This window comes from Oryzias latipes, chromosome 10, assembly GCF_002234675.1.
Source record: "Oryzias latipes chromosome 10, ASM223467v1".
Taxonomy (NCBI): domain Eukaryota; kingdom Metazoa; phylum Chordata; class Actinopteri; order Beloniformes; family Adrianichthyidae; genus Oryzias; species Oryzias latipes.
Genome location: NC_019868.2, coordinates 11511716 through 11533377, shown reverse-complemented (window position 1 = coordinate 11533377; position 21662 = coordinate 11511716). Strand labels below are relative to the sequence as shown.

Genomic DNA, 21662 nt, shown 5'->3' with positions numbered 1-21662 from the left:
CCTCCAAAGTTCAGATACTTAGCAAATTATTGGTAAAAAGTGTCATCTTCTTTAAGCTCTGTTTATAATTAGGAGATATTTAAATCAAAATTGTTTCTGTCCAGGGGGGGAAAGAGAAAAATATGTATTTGCATAAACTTTTTCAACTGGATCTTAAACTGAAATAGTCATATTGTCTTCATGTTTACATTAGTAAGTAGGGAAAAGGAAATTTGGCCCAACACAGAATTATAAATAATAAAAAGAAATGCCTTTGTTGATTTATACTGGATTACTTCTTTGTTAAAGTGTGTTTGTTGCAGACGTAGATATCGCATGGTCTTATTAAAAGTATATGCCTTTTTGCAAGAGTAATAACCAAATTCATAATTAGATTAAAATGCTATCTTCTCTTTATTTTTTATTTATATCAAAATAGCTATAGTTCAGTTAAATATATTATAAAGGAAGTAGCATAGGGGGGGTTGAATTTTCCCAAAAGGTTGAAACTAAACTTTGTGGCTCCTACTAAGTTATCGTCAATTAGAGACAGGCCGGAATGGTTTTTAACCCTTGTGTTATCTTAAATGACCCCACCCTTACATTGACGTGTTCTCCCTACCATGACAAAGGTGGATAAAGGTGAAAAGATTTCATGTAATCCATGGAAACCAGTGAAGATCACAAATCATTGAAGAAATAAGGTTCAGCGCACTGTCTAGTGGGTCTAGATGACCCAACTCCCAATGTTAAAGTGGCTAGGATAGCACAAGGGTTAATGCTGATTCTAGGCCTCGAGGGTCAGTGTCCTACAAGTTTTCCAACTAACCTGCCATTGAAGCTCCTTATTGGTCAAACACACCTGATCCAGGTAATCAACAGCAGCTAAGGCATAGTTTCTGGAAAACCAGCATGGCCGGTCCCTGAGGCCTGGATTTGGACACCCCTACATGAACTTTGCCTTCTCTTTGAAACAAGCACACCCTGCTTTTGCTTAGACAGAGAAACAAGGGAGGTAAGGGGAGTGTTTGTCTTATCATCTGCTTCTGCCACCAGCGGACATCTGGGAGTCTGCTCCATGAGAGCTGCAGCGAGTGAAGGTCACATACAGTACAGCTGAAAATCCAGTCTGCCCTAAACACTCAGATACTGTAAAATCATGTTTGGAATTTTGTTCAAAGTTTAGGAACACTCCTGTCAACAGTTCTGGGAAGGTTTGCTTTTATTTTATTTAGAAATGAACACCCTAGTCAGGATCTCAGAAACTGAAAATTTGTGTTGTACCAGTCCAATGAACCGCGAAATGACACCCAGACACAGATAGTGTGTCGTTTCAGGTGTAAAATAAATGTGTGCTCTTGTCTCACTCTACCACTCATAAGTACCAGTAATAGAGACAATGGCAAAATTTAATTTAAGACTTTTTTTTTTTATTTGGAAAAAAGAGCAACTCTAACAGGGATTCCGCCGGCACTTTTTGAAAAAATATTCCTCTTTAATACTCGTAAAGAAAAATATCAAGAAATCCAGTTTTATCAAAAATATTTTATTAGCAAAAATTCAAGTTTCTTCCATTTAAACGATCAGCACATTGAGATCAACAAACTGATATACAATTTGGCCTTCTTAGATATGTTTTTATATAGAGAAAAAACAACATCCTCACCACGAAAAAGTGCTCAACGTGACAAAACTTTTAGAAAAACATGGCTTGTACACAAAAAAATCAAGGGTGAAATTCAGACAAGTATAAAGTTCAGATCAGGCTCAGTTTTTGATCATAATTTGAGCAAAATCCCAGATATTTTCACAGTTTTTACACAGACAGCTGAAAAGGCACTCAGGTCATTTCAAGGGAAAACTTCACAGTAAATTTGAAGTAAAAAGGAAAAGCATACTGTTATGTTTGACTCAAATTGTCCTGAATATCTTTTAAGGCATTTAAAGATGTTCCAACAATATGAGATCTGAAAACACAAGCAGGCGTTCATTCAGTTAGTGGAGGTGTAAAGTTTCTGAAGAGCTGCAGAAGTCCCATTCAGAAATTTCTCGTCTTGCAAAAACTCTCGTAACAGGAACGAAAGAAGTCTCTGTTTTAAAAAAAATAAAATAAATGTTTTTAAAAAAGGCACTCAGAGAATGGAAATCAGACAAAAACAGAAGAGGTCACCGAGAGTTAAAGCTGAGAAACTCACATAAATCAACATTTTGTTTTCCTCGCTGTCCTGAAAAAGATTGAAAACCGACTCCACGTCCGTCTTCTTCAGGACAATAAAGTTTGAATCTGTGCAGAAAACAATAGAATTAGCGGGGAAAACAATCCCTAGAAGCGTCTAACTTAAAAAGAAGCATTTGATCTACATTTGGCATTGATGAGGTCGTGTGCTCGCGCTCTGGTCTCCTCTTTATCCTCTTTGGTGCGAGGAGGAGGAGGAACTGCTGCCGGACACTTGGGCCACTGTTTATTCTTGAGAATGTCAATGTACCCGGCCATGTTCTCCTCTGTGGGGATCATCTTATTGAGAAAAGAATTAATTTTCCTGCAGAAAAAAAAGGAATTTGGGGGATTTAAAACAAGATTGAAAAGTTTGAGACACAACTTCCACAAGGCACTTACTTTTTCAAGATTGGCATCACAGGTTTTAAAAAGGCATCAAAGAAGTTAACAAGTATGGAGTTTCCTGTAAAGACAAGATAATGTTACATTATCAATAATACACAATATTCCTAAAACTCTTCGGTAATGTTCAAGCTGGCAAACACAAATCAATCACTTAGAAATATGTCATAAAGTTACATCAACGTTTGTAGGGAATACTGAAAAATGTTCAGGTTGTGTCACTGAGGGAAGCCGGGTTAAACATGGCCACAGTCCAAAAATGAGTCTCTGCTGCTCTGCGGTTGGCAACGGTTTTTACATTTGAATGTACGCGTTCAACACAGGTTAATGTGTGTCTGCGCACGGAGGGATGGCAAAGCATGATGTCTCAAACACAAAAATTAAATGTCATAAAAAGATCCAGTTAATTACAAATGCATACTTTTGTCAATGTTTCTCTATGTTTCTCTATTCCTTTAAAAGCCCCAAAACTGTAAGTCTGACCAATAAGTCAGTCTATTTTAACTCACACAGATCAGCTCAATCCTCTTTTAAGGGAAGTTTGGCTAAAGCAACACGGTCTTCCTGTTTGAGGCTCATTTTAAAACAAAAGCAGCTCGCCAGCTAACATGATAACTCCTGCTGAGTTATGAAAGCAAATCCGTCCCCATTCACTGGAATGCAAAACAGTTCAACTTAAAAGACAAAGCCTAGAATCTGGTTTCAAAGCAGGTTTTTACCTCTGACGTTGAATTGGACGTCCAATAGAACTGAACTTTAACGGAAATTTGAAAATAAAAATGGTGCTTGAACAGTTATGGAGACGTTTAGCACTTTTAAGTGTCAGTGAAATCATCAGTTTTAGAACAAGCTTACAGGACGTTTTCCAAAAACTGTCATATGGTCGAACTGCTTAGTTGACCGTTTTTGCAAAAGTCAGGGATCTCTGGACCTCATGAAGATGACCACAAAGCCGAAAACGTGTCTTAAAATCAGCATGTGACATAACCACAGACTCTGCCCATCACCGTTTGTGCACACGTCACTCCGTCTGGACTGGGACTGAAACCTGGTCATAAAACTCTATATCAGCTTTCTTATGGACCCCGAACTAAAGCTAATCTGTTGTGTTACTGGAATGTTTTGCTGTATAACTGATCTCTTGAAACCAAGCAGATACCAACTTGTATAAAGATGAGTAAAAATAGTCTTGCTTGATCTTTTACCTTTATAGAGTCATTTTTCCCTCAACTCTGCACAAAGAAATATTAATAATGAGATCAGCTGGGATTTTAAAAGTGTGCTAAAACAAAACAAACCAAAACTGAAAGAATAGGGTTTTTTTCTAAAGCACTCCACATTTGCATTTGATTTTCATTCCACTTAATCTCAGAGCAAAGTTAAATAAACTCTCAAAGGCCTGTAGGTTGCCCGAGGTTGATAATTTATCTTTTTTTCTTCCTCCTTGGCAGCAGCAATAAAATCAGCTCCTGCAGTTCAAAGATTATTTTATGAATATTTAAGCGTTGCTTCCTCAATTCAACTATTTTACATGAACTGTATCCACATTTTATTTTGAATTTACATTAGGTCCAGTATAGTTCTTTAAAGTCATAGCTTTGTTTGGCTACAAGCTGTCAGTCACTGATCTCAGTGAATAAGAAAATAAAAGTTAAATGTAGACAGATGAGGAGGAAACGTTTGCAGGGATCAATTTTCTGCGGGTAAAGCTTCAGGAAGCACCTTTTTATCTAGCACAAGAAGAAATTTCTGAGAAATTAAAAGCATCTCGACAACGCAAGCCAACTTTAAAAAGTCACCAAACCTGAGATTTCTTTCAGCAGATCAAATATGGCTTTGGTGACCTCCAGCTGCTCCCAGCTGGTCTGACACTTCTGACACTGTGAGTCCTCTCCTTTCTGTGCTTCTTTCCCTTTGGCCTTGCTCCCCGCAATAGCCATCCTGAAATGGGATCTCTCCTTTTTATTTGACCTTGGGTTGAAACTGCGCGGCGATGGCGTTTCTGGTCCCTCCTGCTGCGATGTGGTGTCAGACACTTCGTCGCTCTTCGTCGAGGTCAGAGAGTCCTGCGACCTGGATCTGGTCAGTCCTTTCATGATGATTGTTTTCAAGTGAGTGGTAAAGCTGTTTTCAGGGTCCTCCGGTTTGTCTTGGGAGCCGCTGTCATGTGAGCCGTTTGATTCAACAGCAGGCGGCAGCGGATCTTGATCCCCCTTTGCTTCCACTGATAGTTGAGGAGAATTGTACTGGGAGATGACGATAGATGGGAGAGGGGAGGTAACACTGCCATTCTGAGCCGAGTTACAGTGATTCTCTAAAGACTCAGCTGTGGATTCTGTCTTTAGAGTAGATGACACCATGTTTTCTTTTGGGACTTCTGTCTGTAGGCTAGAGCTCTGTAAAGAAGACAAACAGTCTGGCTGTGAGAGCCCCCCCCTGAGATTCCGGCTTTAAAAGATAACAGTGAAAAACACATAAGAGAGTTCAGAAAGACATTTTTAAAGGAGCAGGCAACCAGTTCCAAACACAGACTTGACTTTACCTCAATCCTAATCTGCCAACATAGCACACAGTCATGTTAGAGCCTAGTGAATCAAATGTAAACATATTTTATCACTAATAAACCTGAAGTTTACCTAAATAAAATTTGTTTTCATTAGAGAATCCTTCGATGTTTAACATTGAGTCATTAAAGTTGTACAATTCATCCCATCAATGCAGAAAAAGATTGTGTCTCTTGAGAGCATGCTCATGCTGTCAAAGCTGATAATGGTCAATTATGACGCAGGAAGCAGTTTGTGTGGCTACAAGCATGTATGTTGTGGTGAGCCAATTTGGAGGTTTGGTTGCACTGCACTGAAAAAAAACGGTTTCAAAGCAGCCTCTGCTGCTCTGTGTAGAGACAACTGAGGAGATAAAAGCAGCAACACCACTGAGCATAGCTACCAAGAGACAAACACGGATGGAACTATTTCAGTGCAAAACTGAAACACGCAACCTTTTCAAATAATATACAGACTTTTGCAAGAGACAACTTGCATTGTATATAGAAAACAGATTTTATTTTACTTTATCTGAACTGAGCTGTTATAGACTACACAAAACCCCTGATATCCTATTTATGGGACATAAACAACATATTGTATTGAAATTATTATCAATAAAGCAAGGATAACCAGAGAAGGCTGACTGATGAAAAAATAAATTGCATAGCAACAGGTGAACACAAGAGCTTTAAACACAGACACCTGCAGCGTGCATTTACATAGACTTTTCATTAGAAGTGGTTGCTTGATGGCATACTGCTGAGGGCGGTGTGAATGTAGCTTTATGGTGTGGTGTCTGCAGGTTCTCCTGCCCCACAGGCAAAAAACCTGATTAGTCAACTTAAACCGCCCCTTAGCAGTGACTGAGGCCGTCTGTTTGACCTGTGAGAGTCCAAAGATCTGATCAGGGTGTGTCCTGGCTTTGCTCAAAAAAGCTGGACGAAGCTAAATTAAAAAAAATTGAGTTTGACTAGACAAAAAGCAGGTATGGAGGAAAAAGAAAGAAAATAGGAGTGGATTAGAGCAGTGAATCACAAACATGAAAACTACATCTGCTTTTATTTAGATGCTAAATTACATGTTTTAAGAAATGCTAACAAGATGATTGATGTTTTATAAGTTTAGAAATGTTTTTATCTTGTCAGAGTGGAAAATCTACCTCTAACTAAACTTTTTTTTTAGCAACTTCTGCCCCACTACATAACCCACCCTCTTAACTTCTGAAGTCTCAATGGTGTGTTGAGCAATAAGTGTGATTGATGTGGTCTGATGATCGTCTTGGGGGAATTCTTTTCTGCAAAAGCACTGTTGCCACACCCAGTGTCTGGTTAGCTATTTTTTTTTCATGTCAGCTTGAAAAAGCTTTGAAAAATTCCACTTAACAGAAAGAAATTACCTCTTCTTCCTCCTGACCAGGAGTCAGTAGATAAGCCAGACCACTGAGAAGCCCCCACACACCTCCAGACTGAACTTCTTCATTCAGAAGTTTGTCGAGTGGACACAGGAACTGAAAGACTGGCTGACTGTGGCCAATCACATCGTCAGAAATCAATTCCTTGAGAAAGAAAATTTAAAAAATAGGGTTGGTCAATTGATGGTTAGAGACATGGTGTTCATCTGGCAGCTCATCTGGACCTCCTGAACCAATCACCTGCAGGAAGCGCTCGACTGATGCCCGTGCTTCCTCTTTTCTCTCACTGCTGACCTCACCCTCGCCCAGCTCCAGAATTTCAGAAATGTTGGTGGAATCCTGAAAAGTAGGGTTTTTTCTTAGCATAAGTCTATTAAATTTTAACATAATGGGTCATCTGTAATGCAAATATTCTTTTTTTTTTAATGGGAGCCAGAAAAAGGTGGTGTTTACTGCTAGCAAATTATTTACAAGACATGACGTATTACTGTAAACAAACCACATAGAATCTGAGCATTATTTCTTCAAAAATCAATGTAAATGACTAATCACAAGACGTTTTAGTAATAAAAATGTACTATTTTTTTGTTTGCATAAAACATATTAAAATTACAAAATAAAACAGTGATAAATAAGAAGTACTAATTTGACTATTTTCTATTTGAAATAAGAAATATGAAATAAGAAAGAAATAAGAATCTGTTATGTTCATCATATTTATGCAGTGTTTCACAGTCAGGCTTTAATCATTGTGAGAAAATGCATTTGTTAAAGACAAAGTAACGACTGCTCCAAAACCAATGCAAACAGGTTTCTGCTTCAGGATCTCCCTTTTCTTATAAATCCTTAACAAAGAGAAGTTAAGTCCAGCTCCAGATCTACTGATTATAGAGCACATTTCCAAAACTTCAAAAAACATGATCCGCATGGAGGATTTTTATTTAGTGACATTTATTTTCTTTAAAAACAGGTCTTTGGGCTACTGGTTGCTGTTAGCAACCAAAAAGGTTACACATAAAGGCTTTAATTGAGTTTCTTCCTGCTATGCAACCATGCATCATAAACCATGGGTCACAACTTCCCATGTTGTTTAAATTCAGTACTAAACCTCAGGTTTCTCACATCTCAGCAGTTTTTTTGAACAAAGGCCATCTGGCTGCTTTTTCCTTAGGAACTTCTAGAACGAGGTGTTTGCAGAACAGCGCAGCCTTAAAAAACATTCAGACGGTGTTGAAGTTATTGTCTTTTTCAACTGACCTGTGCACACCTAAAACACATCCAATCCCAACTTTGTAACGACTGAAGAAAAAAAAACAATGGCACATGAATGCTTACAAATCAGGCAAGTCACTCCCCTGTTCTTGGAAATTGCAGTTTATTTATTTAGTTGTCAATGCTGGCTGGCCTCGCCCAGACTTCTAAGAACCAACAACTCAGACACAAGTTTGTCTTTAAGAATTCAGATTTACTGTATATGAGGCTGAAATCGAACGCCTGAAAAAAGAATAGACTATTTGTAAGGATATTATAAGGGTTGCTAATGTCCGACTCCAATAATCTTTTGATCTAATATAAAAGCGTTCCCGGTACTTTTTAAATTTAGATGATTCCATCATTTTGTAGAAAATAGTTTCTGCAGAGCGCCAGGAGCTCATTAGAAATTCATCTCCGAGTTGTGGCAGGGACTGTTGGCGCTAAAGTAGGCGATATCCCATCATCCCTTTGATTACACTCTCTCCCAATTCGTTACAACCCCTTACAACCCTGACCTAACATTATTGCTGCAACATAAATGGCGAGCAACATCGGAGCTATCCATTCGTACAGTTTTGAGTCAGATACCAGCTCAAACGAGGAAAACAAAGACGTACATGGATCTGTTTGTCTGCAAGTGGAAGCATCAGAATGGAGCACAGGGAGGTTGCAGCCCGTCCATTGTAGTTTTTACGTAACATCTACAATTTTTTTTCAAACAGGATTTTTTCTTCTGCCCGATTCAAAACGATTTGATAACAGAAATACTCAGAAATACAATTTTAATCTTGAATTTCTTTATTTTTATCCATCTTCAGAAAAATGATTAAAAAAAAGAACCCAATTTTCATTGGAGTGGGTCTTTAAGGACGTGAGCCTTGAATGTTTTTTTCTTTTACAATTCTGAAAGTGTCTGTCCGATTCTCTTTCTTCTGCTCCAAACAACAATTTAAGCAATCCAGACTAACAACGCAGTTTGTGACAAATACTTTTCTGAAATTAAATATTTTTGAATATCTTGAAAAAAATGGTTGCGCCCCCAGAGTCAGGCTCCTCTACAGACGTTTATAGAGGATTTTTATTGAGGCATGTCCACTTGTGTGCCGTAAAAAGATCTTCCCGACATTGAGCCACAATTAAATGAATGTAAAACAACAGAAACATCTGCCAGAGCGACATCGTTAGGAAACCATGGCAGTGGCTCTGAGTAAACTGGTACCTGCCATCTGTTGCGAAAATGGACAACATCCGTGTAGGTCTTCTTGATGTCCCACTGCAGATTCTCTGGGCTGCGTTTTTCTTCCAGGTGTACTGTGAAGGTCAGCTCCTTCTCCTCCTCCCCCTCCTCTTCCTCCCAGTCAGCCTACAGTACAGTTAGCACCTCAAAAATTCTGTTCAAACATTAACAGCACAGCCAAGGACAAGGTTTGAAACCGCTTCACTGGAGAGATAACAAGCCAGCGGAGCACTTCGTCACTGTCAGAGATACTTCCAACTCACATGAGGGATGCTGACAGTCCAGCGGCCGACACGCCACATCTCATAAGACAGCTTGAATTCAATCAGGTCCTCTTGGACGCTTGCCAGATAGTCTTCAAAATCACTGTCTTCCTAACAGTGTTTGACAAAAAAGACGAGACCCGATGAGGGGGTTAGGTTTAACAAACAACTAAATTCCCTTTTGACCGTGTTGTAAGAGGCGGGGTTACCCTGTCAGACTCCTCCTGATCAACAACAGAGTTTTCTCTGCTGCTCCCGTTATCCTCAATGGCTGCTTCAGTCTGGACGGACATAAACCTCATCACCAACTCCTGCTCCAGTCGCTTCATCTTCTTCTTTTTGGCTTTCTTGGACTTCACCTTTTCAACAAATTTGGACCACCCCACCTTTAACCTGTTAACTTGCATTAAAAACACATCACACATGATTTCCTTTCATGTCTATCTGGCTGCTAGACAAAAAAAAATACAATTTTGAGAAGAGAATTATATGTTTTTTCTCTAAGAGAGTTTGGCACAAACCTGCAGATAAGACAATGCAACAAGAGTGGGCGACTACAGAAACCACAAAAAAAAAAACATTTGACATGCTTGATAACACTTCCTTCCTAGAAGTGCAAGCAGTGTTAGTAAATTCACAGAATCAATGACATTTTCTGTGTAAAAGCTGAGCAATTTGTTAACAATTATGCTAAATTTGGGTTTTTCTACAGTCATGCAATCTATTTCTTTTCAGCTGCAAGAGCTGATGGATTGTTTTCAGTGAAAAGCTCAGAGGTGCCTTCAAAGACCAGCAGATTCAGCTTTCTGTTACTGTGAGATGCTGTCTGGAGCAGGCGGAAAACAAGGAGAAGGAAAGGAAATTAGTCCTGCATTTCCAAAAACACACTGTTGTTCATTTTACTGCTAAGGAACACAATCAGCATCCATTAGGGAATAAAAATACCCACAAACTTCCCAATAAGGTTTTATTTTAAATTTCCCATTTATTCTGATAAAAACGAACAAAAGCACACAAAGCCTTTAGCTACATGATACATGATTTACAGCCTCTTAGACACAGCACACATACCTTTTGCTTTTTCCTTGATCTCACAATCACTTGAAGCAGCTTCTCCAGACAAACTCCTAGAAACCAAAAGAGCCACCAACAAAGCAAAGTCAGCTCTGGATTTCAAACACAGATGGAGGCGGCTGCTGACATTTTTCTCTTGCTTTGCTAACATTCGGTCTATTCAGCAGGGTGAAGGGATGACAGCTACTCACACTCCACCGCCTTCAGTGCCTTGCGAATCCAGGGAGGCTTCATCTGGGTCAAAAACGTGCAGCTCCTCAGCAGAGTTTTTCAGGGAGACGCTGTCGAGCTGGTTTACCACCAGCTGGTTCAGGTTGTCGGGGTCAGATAGCCAGTTCACCAACAACCCCAACCCTGGAGACCACCAGAATGAATGTATCCAATCACCTTTCATCTATTTTAATTCAGTTGTCTTTTCATTATGATTATGCTGTTTTTAGCCAAAATAAAAAATGAAACATAGGACATCTAGGACATAGTTTCTGCAAATGAGGACAAAAGCCAACATGCATTTTGCATTCGCATCAAAATGAAAATGCTCTCATGTTTAGGCACATTAAAAACACATCTAAGGCCACCGCCTGATTGTAATACGTTTGGCCAAATTATATTAATTTCAGCAGGAAGGAAAATATGACCATACACTTTGGAAGTTTTGTTTACATTTTCCAGAATGTTCATCAACATGCTTCTTAGATGCTGGTGTGTGTGTGGAGGGGGGGGGGGGGGGATTTTTGAAATCCTGCTGCTCCTTCCAACATGCTGAAAATGCAGGAAGCAGTAGGATCCTTATTAGGTCAGAAAAGAAAAAAGATGAGAAAGTGTGTGGAAAGAATAGTCAGCCTGAACTACAGAGGTTCGCTACAGGATACTACTTTTAAAAAGTATATAAATCTAAAACTTTTTTTCCAAGTAGAAAGAACACATAAATAAATACTTGAGACAACGTTTGTCGCCGATGTTCATGATCATCAGCTCTTTGAACAGGAAAAAAATGTTTTTATGAATACATTTAACACTAATAATAACCTGCTGTGAAATAGAAATGTTTCGCTTGTTTGGATTAAACCTTTTTCTTTTAGACTTTTCAAGAAGGGGACTAAAACTACTAAACTTAATTGGAAGGCATCCAAAAAAGCTAATTGTATTCATGGAAGACCACATTCATTCCAGCTTGTGCCTTCCCTGTTATGTTTCCCTAAGGTTCAGGTCGCCCAGCACAGAACAGCAGGGCAGAAATAAAGGGGTTACAGGCTGATGGGGTTACCGCTTCAAAAATAACATGTTTTTTTGTGATCATCCCTGCAGGCCCCGGTGAAGCTCCACCGATTCAGACGTTTGATGTCCAGCTCAAATGAATATTAACAGAGCATCAGCGGTCTCATGGAGTTTTGCTCCAGTGTAGCAAGTCTGATTAATCTGTGGGGGGGTTTTTCTGTTACACAAGCGTCTTCAAGTTTTGTCCGAAACATGCATGAGACCAGAGTAGCAACCAGGAAGTGATTTCAGATTCACAGTCGTGGGGATTAAAGTCTGCACTGACATTAAGCTTTTTTCTTTTATTCCATACAAAAACTGCGCAAGATTAAGCACATTTTTCAATAGTTAATGTTGCACTTACAAAAAATTTGTACGTTTTTGCATTTATGTGTAAAAAATTTTGATTGGCTAAAACACTGTTGAAAGCAGTAAAGAATAATTAAAGTCCCACTCCAATCATCTTTTGATCTATTTTAAAATTGTGTTTTTCATTATGATTATACCGTTTTCAGCCCAAAAGCTTTCTGCATAGCGGCAGTAGTTCATTAGAAATGCGCCCCTGAGTTGTGGGCGGGACTGTTGGCATTGAGTAAGCCTGCCCCCACTTCCCGTCACACATCTGTTTACATGCTTTCCCAATAGCTTACTGCCCCTCACACACTCAACCTAACATTAGCAGTGCAATAAAAGTGGCCAGCAGTGTTGACGATTATTGCGAATCAGGAGCAGATAAAAGAATTACAGCTGGAAAAAAGAGCTTATTTGTGACGTAGAAGTGGACCACAAGCCTCCTGCTGTGCTCCATTCCAATACAGTCACTTGTGGAGGACTAGATCCATAGACGTCTTTAGTTCCCTCGTCAGAGCAGGCATCTTTTTGTCTGCTCTTGATTCACAATGATTTAAATAAAGAAATACTTAAGCTTAATTTTCTTTATATATGTTCATCATCAGAAAAATGCCACAAGAACGTGTTAAAAACACTAAAAAGGCCATTTTCATTGGAGTGGGTCTTTAAAGTGGAGAACATGATGTGTACAATGTTTCTATAATTACTGTACTACATGAACTAAACAGAATGTGGGGCTCTGAACTCTCAGTTGTGCCTTTGGGAAAACTCCTGTCAGAAACCAATCCCCCCTCCAACCATCAAACTTCAGAGAAGTCTCCATGGGCGTGCAATTCATTCTTTTGTTATTGACTGCTGTAAAATCACTTTATTTCATCCGGGGAACATGCCGAACTGCCAAAACCGGCCTCACAGCAAGACTTAGATGAGATAAAACCTTTTTATCTGTTGCAGAAAAAAAAAAGTAGGAAAAGCCTGAGGGGACCTGGAGCATCACTGCAGCAGCAGCCACACATTCATACCGCCCAAATTCTTCTCCAAGCTCTACGATGTCTCTAAACACAAGAGCTTTTAAAGAATTCCCACTTTCTGAAGAATTCTAAAAGGGCTTAAAATGGTGGAACACTCTGTTTCTATAGAAATTTGATTGAGCACTTTCTTACCCTTCAAGGCAATGATCTCATTTAAGGCACAGCAGTTCACTTCTTGCCCCAAGAGAGATTTGGAAAAAAGCTTGCGAACCAGGGCATCAGAAAGCTCCCTGAGAACTGCGAACTCCTCTGCTCTGGAGCTGAACAAGAGCTCTCTGAAACAGAAACACAGACACAGAGATATTTAACAAGCTCTTAAAAACATTGATCTTTAATCTTTAAGGCTGCAATTCCCTTTAGTCGCCAAGAAACAATCATCACAAGATCACAACAGGTGGTTACTTATTCATAAGTGGTAGAAGCTTTCATAGAGCCGAGGCACATAATAGAGAGGCAAGAGAAACGGACACAGATTGGATTTTCTTTGACTCATAACTCCAGGAAATAAAAGCGGCTCACCTGTCAGGCTGCTTTGCATTATGCAGGTGCTGCGTGAAAATCCGAATGGAGCCCACCACCGCCTGGGAGATATCAAAGTCTATGGCCCTCTCAATGATGCGATCGATCACAAAGTCAATTTCTCTGCTGAGGACCTGGTGGAGAGGCTGCTGCTGGCGGGGCTCAGGCACTTCATACCAGGGCAGGACCAGCTGAGCATAGGCACACTCGAACACTGATGTGTGAGTCACAAAAGGCAGAAAATAAGACATTTTTTAAGATTGAAACCAATGAACAGAGGTGGTCCTCAAACTCATGAAGATCTTAGGTGGGCTCTGGGAATGTGAGTTTACAGATAAATCTATTAACAAAACACTTTCATGATAGACCAATATGATTAGCATTAAAAATGATATGGATCTAATATTTCACAGGCATGCCAACACTGGTCAGTAATCTGCAGGAAAGCTTTGGGCCCTCAGATCGTTTGTTTTTACACAGATCAAGCATGTCGCTGCAGACCTGCCGCACACTGCCATGGCAACAGTCTCCCCTCAGAGCGGAGGACTCACACAGTAACAAAAACAGCAGACTGAACCCGCTATGGTTTAGCTTCAGCAAACCAATGGTGGCACGAGAGGCTGATCAGCATGATTAATACATCTGCCATGCCTGGCATAAAGCTGCATTTAAAACAAATGCAAATTACATGTCAATCGCGCATCAAAATCACTCCTCGACGCTAGTCCAAAATTATCTTCATAAACTAAACGCTCCCACTTCGTGTGGAAGAAGCTACTGTCAAAAATGTTTAAGCCTCGTCACTATATAGAGTAACTGTTGACTGTATATCTCCTTTACAATGCCTGGAAGAAAGCTGAGAGATCAGGTTGATTTATTTTAAAGAGCTCTACAAAAGCATCGGTGTGAACATCTCCATGTCTGGATTCATCTACTGCAGGAGCTGCGTCTGAATGACGGTCGCTTTCAGCGGGACTTCCGTCTCTCCGTTACCTGGTTTGATGACTTCCTGTCCCGCATTAGTCAGAGAAGAAGAAGAAGAAGAATCTTTATTTCTATAGCACTTTTCTCAGAGCGGGTCACAAAGTGCTTTACAAAGAGCATAAAAGCATATCAACACACAAAAAAGTAAGAGGAAAGAGATGATAATGTCTCCATGCAAATAAGAAAAATATTAGGTTCAGGAGAACCATCAGATTCTCCTCCATGTTTGTTTTGGACGGCACTTCATCTGCATTTTGGTCAGCGGCAAATACTGATACACACACCTACCGAGTCCTCTTGGGGTTGTTAGCCGGAAAATAACGAATGTATTAGCCTTTTTTATTTAAATAGCATAAATCGCACCTAAGTACTTTAAATTTGTTTCCAATTTGTTGCCAACAAAGACTTCAACAAGAAATCTGTTTTCAATTATTTTTCATACAGTGAGTAAAGATTTTTTTATACATTAAACTCACATAAGTTCCCTTTCTTTACTAAAGGTCTATGTACAGTACAAGAACCAAAGCAGCCATACTTTCACCTTCATGGGCTCAGCCTGCATACTGGAAACAGCTATATGCAAACTGCAGCTCATTCTCTGAGCGACAGTCAAAAGCACATCCATCCCAACCTGTTGAGGGTGTGTTTTTCCCTCTCACAGCCCCGTAACATGAACTGTTGAAGGTACATGTGGGAACAAGTATGTTTCAGCCGTGTCAAACCGAAACAAAGCTGATGGCAAAACACCCTGAAATCCAGAGCGTAACCATGACTACTTCCAGCTCCGTCTCTGGTGTTCGTGCAAAGCCCCTGAAAAAAGACAAAAGTCAGGTTTTATGTGCTCCAGACAGGCCTCACCTTCCTGCAAAGACCTCTTCACGTCAGGACAGCGTGGCTTCAATGGGTCAGACAGAGCTAGAGCTTCCCCATCAATCAAGTCAGAGGACTCCTCTTCATCAGTTTCCTGGAAGACAAACACCAGTCAGACTCCAGGCAGCAGAGGTCAAACCTGTTTCTGAGCTTTCAGGGAATAAAATACACCTCAGACTGACACTCTAAAGACTTAATATGACTTCACTTGTTTAAAATTTGGTTTATACAATTTTTACAGAACATGACCCATAAACCATCAGGATGAAATCTTCCCCTGCAATGAACCCCTCCTCAGCAGTCAGAGCCCAGTTTACCAGCAGCGGGTGTTTAGAGGTCTCCTCGTCGGTCTGCGTGCTGTTCTCTCGCCCGCCGCTCGCACACAACAATGGAGTCGAAAAGCAAAAAAGAAGAAATATGAAGAGCTGAGCCAGCGCACGACCGCAGTCTGAAAAGTACCACAGCAGGCCGAGACTTCCAGCGATGACGAGGCGCAGATACATCTTTTTCTTCACTCACAGCGGGCTCTGTCCGCTCCCGTACCTAACTTTTGACCCGAAGTCTGTTCAGTGAGGCGGAGGCTGGCCCCTCCAGCGGCATTTTACAGACTGACAACAAGCGGGAGAGACGAAAAGCAGAAGTCAAAGTATGTTGTTTCCTTCAAGCGCCACCTAAAACAGCGATAAACTGCTAACTTCGTCAGTGTGGTTAAAGCCGAGCATTGATTGGCTGCGGGAGCAGTCCCAGGTCCCAGCATGTGGAGGAGTTAGCTGTCCCGGAGCGCCCTCTACAGGTCACACTCGGAACTTCCAGTTCTAAAAAAATCAGGAACAAAAAATGGGAGAAAATAAAGAGTAGACATTTGTAAAAGTAATAATAATAATAATCTATCATGTTAAATAAAAATAATCAACAAATTAAAAAAGGACACATCAAACTTAAAGGGAGTGCTAGTATCTCTCCTCCACCACCACTACCAGATAGGGATGTAACGATTCAGGCAAAACTTCAACCAGTGTGACTCAGAGATAAATACCTGGTAATGAACAGTGCAGGTGAAGTTTGGGAAGAAATGTACCACCAAAGCTCCACTCCAGCCTCTGCCAAGTATTGGCACTCCATTTGAACGCCTTGGCATGGATGTAGTGGGATCAGTGGAGAAAAGTAAAGCTGGAAACAGCTACATGCTAGTCATCACTGATTATGCCACAAAGTACCCAGAGGTGTTTCCACTGAAATATGTGAAGGCAAAAGCTGTGGCATTCTCTCTGGTTCAGTTTTTCTCCAGAGTGGGTTTCCCCCGAGAAATTTTGACAGACCGAGGTACTAACTTCATGTCTAACTTGCTTAAGCAGGTTTATCAGCTCCTGGGTGTGAGGAATCTGCGGACCACTCCTTATCATCCACAGACGGACGGGTTGACTAAACGCATTAATCAGACTCTTAAGCAAATGCTTCGTAAGTTCGTCAATGAAACCGGGTCTGATTGGGATCAGTGGCTCCCTCATCTCCTCTTCGCCTACAGGGAGGTACCCCAGGCTTCAACAGGGTTCTCCCCCTTTGAATTACTTTATGGACATGAAGTAAGGGGACCCCTGACCCTCTTAAGAGAAACCTGGGAAGGAGAGCAGGGCAGAGAAGAACCTGTTAATGCCATTCAGTATGTTCTTCAAATGAGAGAAAAGCTGCAGAGGATGAGCAAGTTGGCACAGGCCCACATGGCTGATGCACAGAGATGCCAGAAGAGCTGGTATGATCAAAAGGCACGCCAAAGAAGTTTCCTGCCAGGTCAAAGAGTCCTAGTAATGTTACCTACAAGTGACAGTAAGCTACCAGCCAAATGGCAAGGCCCCTTTGTGGTCCAAAAGAAACTTGGGGCTACAACATATCAGGTTTCCACCCTAGGTCACAAACAGTCCAGTCGTGTATTGCATGTTAACCTTCTTAAAGAATGGGTTTCCAGGACTGCAGATGATGCTATGGGACTGCTTATCAGAGATGTCAATGAGGAGGAGGAAGTGGATGAATTCCTGCCATCATCAATGCCCACCACCTTGGATTTAAACCATCTTTCTGAAAACCAACAAGCTCAGGTGAAAGCATTGATTGATTCCAGAGTCTTGCAGGAATATCCAGGACGCACAAACTTGGTGCACCATGACATTGTGCTAAAGGAGCAGGCTGCAGTTAGGCGCTTGAGTTACAGAGTACCAGAGCGTCTCCTGGGTCCACTAAAGGAAAGGGTTGATCACATGCTGTCCCTCGGGATCATCAAGCCTTCGAAAAGCGAGTGGTGTCATCCAGTTGTGTTGGTCCCCAAAAAGGATGGAACCATCAGATTTTGCATAGATTTTCGCTATCTAAATTCTGTGTCAAAATTTGATTCCTATCCAACCCCCAGAATTGACAATCTCATTGAGTGTCTGGGAAAGGCAAAGTTTTTAATAACTATTGACCTTTGTAAGGGTTATTGGCAGGTTCCCCTTATAGAGCGGTCCCAGGAACTGACTGCTTTTCGGACACCCTGGGGCCTCTTTCAGTTTACAGTTCTTCCGTTTGGGTTGCACGGTGCCCCTGCAACTTTTGCAGCGACTTATGGATCAGGTACTTGGAGGCCTAAAGGACTGTGCTTGTGCATATCTTGATGATATTGTGGTTTACAGTGCCACCTGGGAGGAACATCTAAGACATCTGAAGAAGGTTCTGGAGTGCCTGCATGCTGCAGGGTTAACCATCAATCCAGCAAAGTGTGCTTTTGCCCGGAGTGAAACGGAGTACCTTGGTTACACTATTGGAGGTGGGTTGATCAAACCGCAAGTCAACAAAGTACAGGCGATTGAATCCTGCCCTCTACCACAGACAAGAAAGCAGCTAAGGTCTTTTCTTGGATTAGCTGGATTTTATCACAAGTTTATTCCAAGCTTTTCAGCCTGTGCAGCTCCGTTGACCGACATGATGGCTCAAGATATCCAAACAAGATCAGGTGGACTACGGAGTCTGTGACAGCGTTTCGGGACATTCAGCAATCATTGAGTAAGGACCCCATACTGCACAGTCCAGATTTTAATAAACCTTTCATTTTGCAAACCGACGCATCTCAGAGAGGCATTGGAGCTGTGCTTCTACAGTGCACGTCTGACGATCGACATCCTGTGGCTTACATAAGCCGAAAGCTACTCCCCAGAGAAATCCACTACTCCACTGTCCAAAAAGAGGCACTGGCAGTCAAATGGGCTATGGACTCTTTTAAATACTACCTCTTAGGTAGAGAGTTCACCTTGGAGACCGACCACAGGGCTCTGCAATGGCTGGAGAAGATGAAGGACACTAATCACTAATGCCCGGATAACGAGATGGTACCTCACCATGCAGCCCTACAGATTCAAGGTGAACTACATCCCAGGAAGAGGAAACATCACTGCGGACTTCCTCTCTCGTGCTCCTGATGAAAGCTCCGAAGGGGAGGGAAGTGTGATGGCTGCCTATGCTGCCACACCATCAGGGCATTAACCTCCTGCACCACACCCCACATAAATCTGTTCACTTGATTTGTTTGCATATACTTTTAGATTTATTTTTCAAATACACACACATTTGATCATAAAATGCATTAACATGTTTCAGTTTACTTTATTATAATTTGATGTTTTGTTTGAGTTACCAGTGCTAAAGGGAACCATTGTTGCTGCTGCTGCCATCTGCTGCTGGAACAATCAAGTCAGGCCTGACACAAGAATGCATGCCAGTCAGCAGAGGCCTTATATTCAGCAGGCAGCTAATTGGACTGAACCATCACCCAGTGGACAAGGAACTCTTTTTGTGTTTCTTTACTTTCGTTTCCATTTTGATGGCCCTTAGTTTCATTCATTGTGTATGTTAATTTATCACATGTTGGACATTAGTTTAGTTTGTTCTCTGTATTTTGTCTTAGTCTTTTTAAGTTCCCCCTTGTGTGTCTAGTTGGTTTGATCAGCTACTATATATGTTCCCTTGTGTTTGCAATTAGAGATGTCAGTTTAATTATGTTGGTTTGTCTGTTCAGTTGTCCTCTGTTACATTTAAAAGCTTGAGTTAACTTTGTTGCTTTGACCTCTTTTAAGGGCCCATTTTGCCCACTTACACTTTTTGAAAAATAAATTTCAATATTTTTGATTAAATTGTTTGCTGTCCTTGCCTTCTACTGCTCGGTCCACCACAGGCCTGTAGGATTCAATATTTAGCGTGAGGTTCCTTTTCATGGCGTCCACCATCTGGTTGATATTTTCTGGTGTGCAGGCACCAACAATCTTACAAACACAGGTCTGATCAGCTCCTTCACCTCAGTGCTCTTCAACATCCCTGGAAAGCACTGAACTCCACTTGGTGGTCTGGTAAGCGCCGTGCATGGCAGCTTTGCGTCAATCAGTGTGTGAATGTGTGCATGCATGGGTGAACTGAACTTTAGGCACAACAATAGAAAAGTACTATTTAAATAATTGCAATTTAAGTTCTTCTAGAGGTTTATCTGAAGATTTGAATCGGTTAGTTCAAAAGGGGCCCAAGTCCACAATTATTCAAAATAGAGATATTATATGTTCTGTGGTCGTCAAGGGAAAAGCTGATTATGTGCAAAAAAAAGTCCCAAGTCCGTTGTAATGTATTCACTATGGTTGACATTTAAAATGCAATAAGTGCAAAATTCCTGGACTTGGGCCCCTCTTGCATGGGTTTTGCTTTATCCCATAGATGGCAGCACTGGTTATCCAATATGGCAGCGCCCCTGTTTAATTCAAGAAGGGCCGAACTCCAGAGACTTTAGTTTGCTAGTCCTCTGAAATTATAAAAGTTCAATTCAATTTTATTTGTATAGCCCAAATTCACAACAACAGTCGTCTCGTACCCTCCTTCGCGGTAAGGAAAAACTCCTAAAAAAAAAAAAGTATTCTGGAAAAAACGAAGAAACCTCAGGGGTGTCCACATGAAGGAGGGATCCTCCCCCAGGACGGACAGGCGATTTACCAGAACTCATTAACATAACTTAACTTAAATTAACTCTAAAATTACATATTTAAAGTCCAGCGTACGCGCGTCCTCCAGATGGAGCCGGGGGCGTGAGTCGAGCCAGAGACAGGATCCACAGCCAGGTGTGGGAGCAGAAGCAGAGGCAAGCCAGAAACGAGGTACATGGTCAGGTACAGGAGCAGGAGGGGAGTGGGGAAAGAGGGACAGTACATGAATCGCAATGCACCAAACAGAGGCATGATGAATAATAATAAAGAATAGAGAAGAGAAGGAGGGTAGAAGTAGATGAGAAAAGTGAGGTGCTTCATATTATAGCGTTTGTAAGCTATGGACTGGGGCTAAATCTGGGTAAAGTATTAATCATTTGGTGAGCCTCCCTTTAAGCTACGCAATTAAAATCATTTCCTGGAAAAACAAACCTTTCAACTTGGGCCCCTTTTGAACTAACCTATTCATTTGTTTGACTGCTTTTTCTGTTGTGTGACTGGAGCTGATAATCTTCTTCAGGCCAAGCAGATTTGTCTAACATTCTCCTGCTCTGACAAGAACCTGGAATCTGTTTTGCTTTGACCCAGTCCTCATCACCAACTGGCTTAAGGAGACCCCTCCAGAGGCGAGTCCATCTAACAATATGGCTCCTGGGATTACTTTGCAATTCAAATACCTCCACATTAGTGGCAGAGCTAGAACATTTTATGTAGGAGGGCAGGAAGGGGCAGAAGTCTTTGGTAGGGTAGAAAATGGAAACAGAAACCGAAAAGTAGGCTATTACAAATGAAAGTACCAAAAATACAGATTTCAAAACGTTTTTTTTATTGTTAAAATTATGATTAATATTAAAACAGCAGTTCTTTTAGCTGAGGTGCAATTACTGATGATGTTTTTTATTTTTTCAATTTTTGTCCATAATGATACTAACATTGACTCAAAATGTTTGGGGGCAAGGCTTTTTGCTGTACCCATGTAGCTCCGCCCCTGCTCCACAGTGGTATTACCCCGAGTAAAAAAAGAAGTACACTTAGAGTTTATTTTATTAAGTTTATTAAGCATACTTATAGTATAAATGTAAGTATAGTAAGTATACTAAAACCATGTTCATGTAGTGTAGGAACTATACTAACTTAATACTTAAATTTGAAATTTTTAAGTTTAAAACTCATAGTGTATAGTAGGGCATATGCCCTCTCTGGGTTAGATGTGAATGGTTCTACTGATCAACTCATGACAGAGTTTTGTAAAAACCCTTGGCAAAAAGTTGTCTATTT

General features: G+C 40.8%; 1 protein-coding gene across 2 annotated transcripts; it reads right to left on the bottom strand.

Moving 5' to 3' along the window:
• Window positions 1-1504: 1504 nt before the first annotated feature.
• LOC101169544 lies at window positions 1505-16155 on the bottom strand. Of its 2 annotated transcripts, XM_023959062.1 has the most exons (17): window positions 16092-16155; window positions 15714-16004; window positions 15385-15490; window positions 13543-13756; window positions 13156-13298; window positions 10576-10738; window positions 10382-10437; window positions 9520-9710; window positions 9311-9421; window positions 9030-9173; window positions 6797-6895; window positions 6542-6700; window positions 4404-4995; window positions 2597-2660; window positions 2341-2519; window positions 2175-2263; window positions 1505-2069 (listed from the first exon to the last, which is right to left on the bottom strand). In XM_023959062.1, the coding sequence occupies exons 2-17, from the start codon at window positions 15897-15899 to the stop codon at window positions 1971-1973; spliced, it is 2595 nt and encodes an 864-aa protein (XP_023814830.1). In that variant the 5' UTR covers window positions 15900-16004; window positions 16092-16155; the 3' UTR covers window positions 1505-1970. The 2 variants fall into 2 exon arrangements, with proteins under 2 accessions (XP_023814830.1, XP_011478282.2); XM_011479980.2 differs by having other exon boundaries at window positions 15714-16147.
• Between the last annotated feature and the right edge of the window lie 5507 nt (window positions 16156-21662).

What these genes read in the sequence shown, in the direction of transcription:
- LOC101169544 (XM_023959062.1), bottom strand. Translation starts at nt 15,899, where the DNA reads ATGTATCTGCGCCTCGTCATCGCTGGAAGTCTCGGCCTGCTGTGGTAC. An exon ending in CCTCTAAACACCCGCTGCTG is followed by an intron (nt 15,491 to 15,713) that starts GTAAACTGGGCT and finishes TTTGTCTTCCAG; the next exon opens with GAAACTGATGAAGAGGAGTC. An exon ending in CAGTCGAGCGCTTCCTGCAG is followed by an intron (nt 6,701 to 6,796) that starts GTGATTGGTTCA and finishes TTCTTTCTCAAG; the next exon opens with GAATTGATTTCTGACGATGT.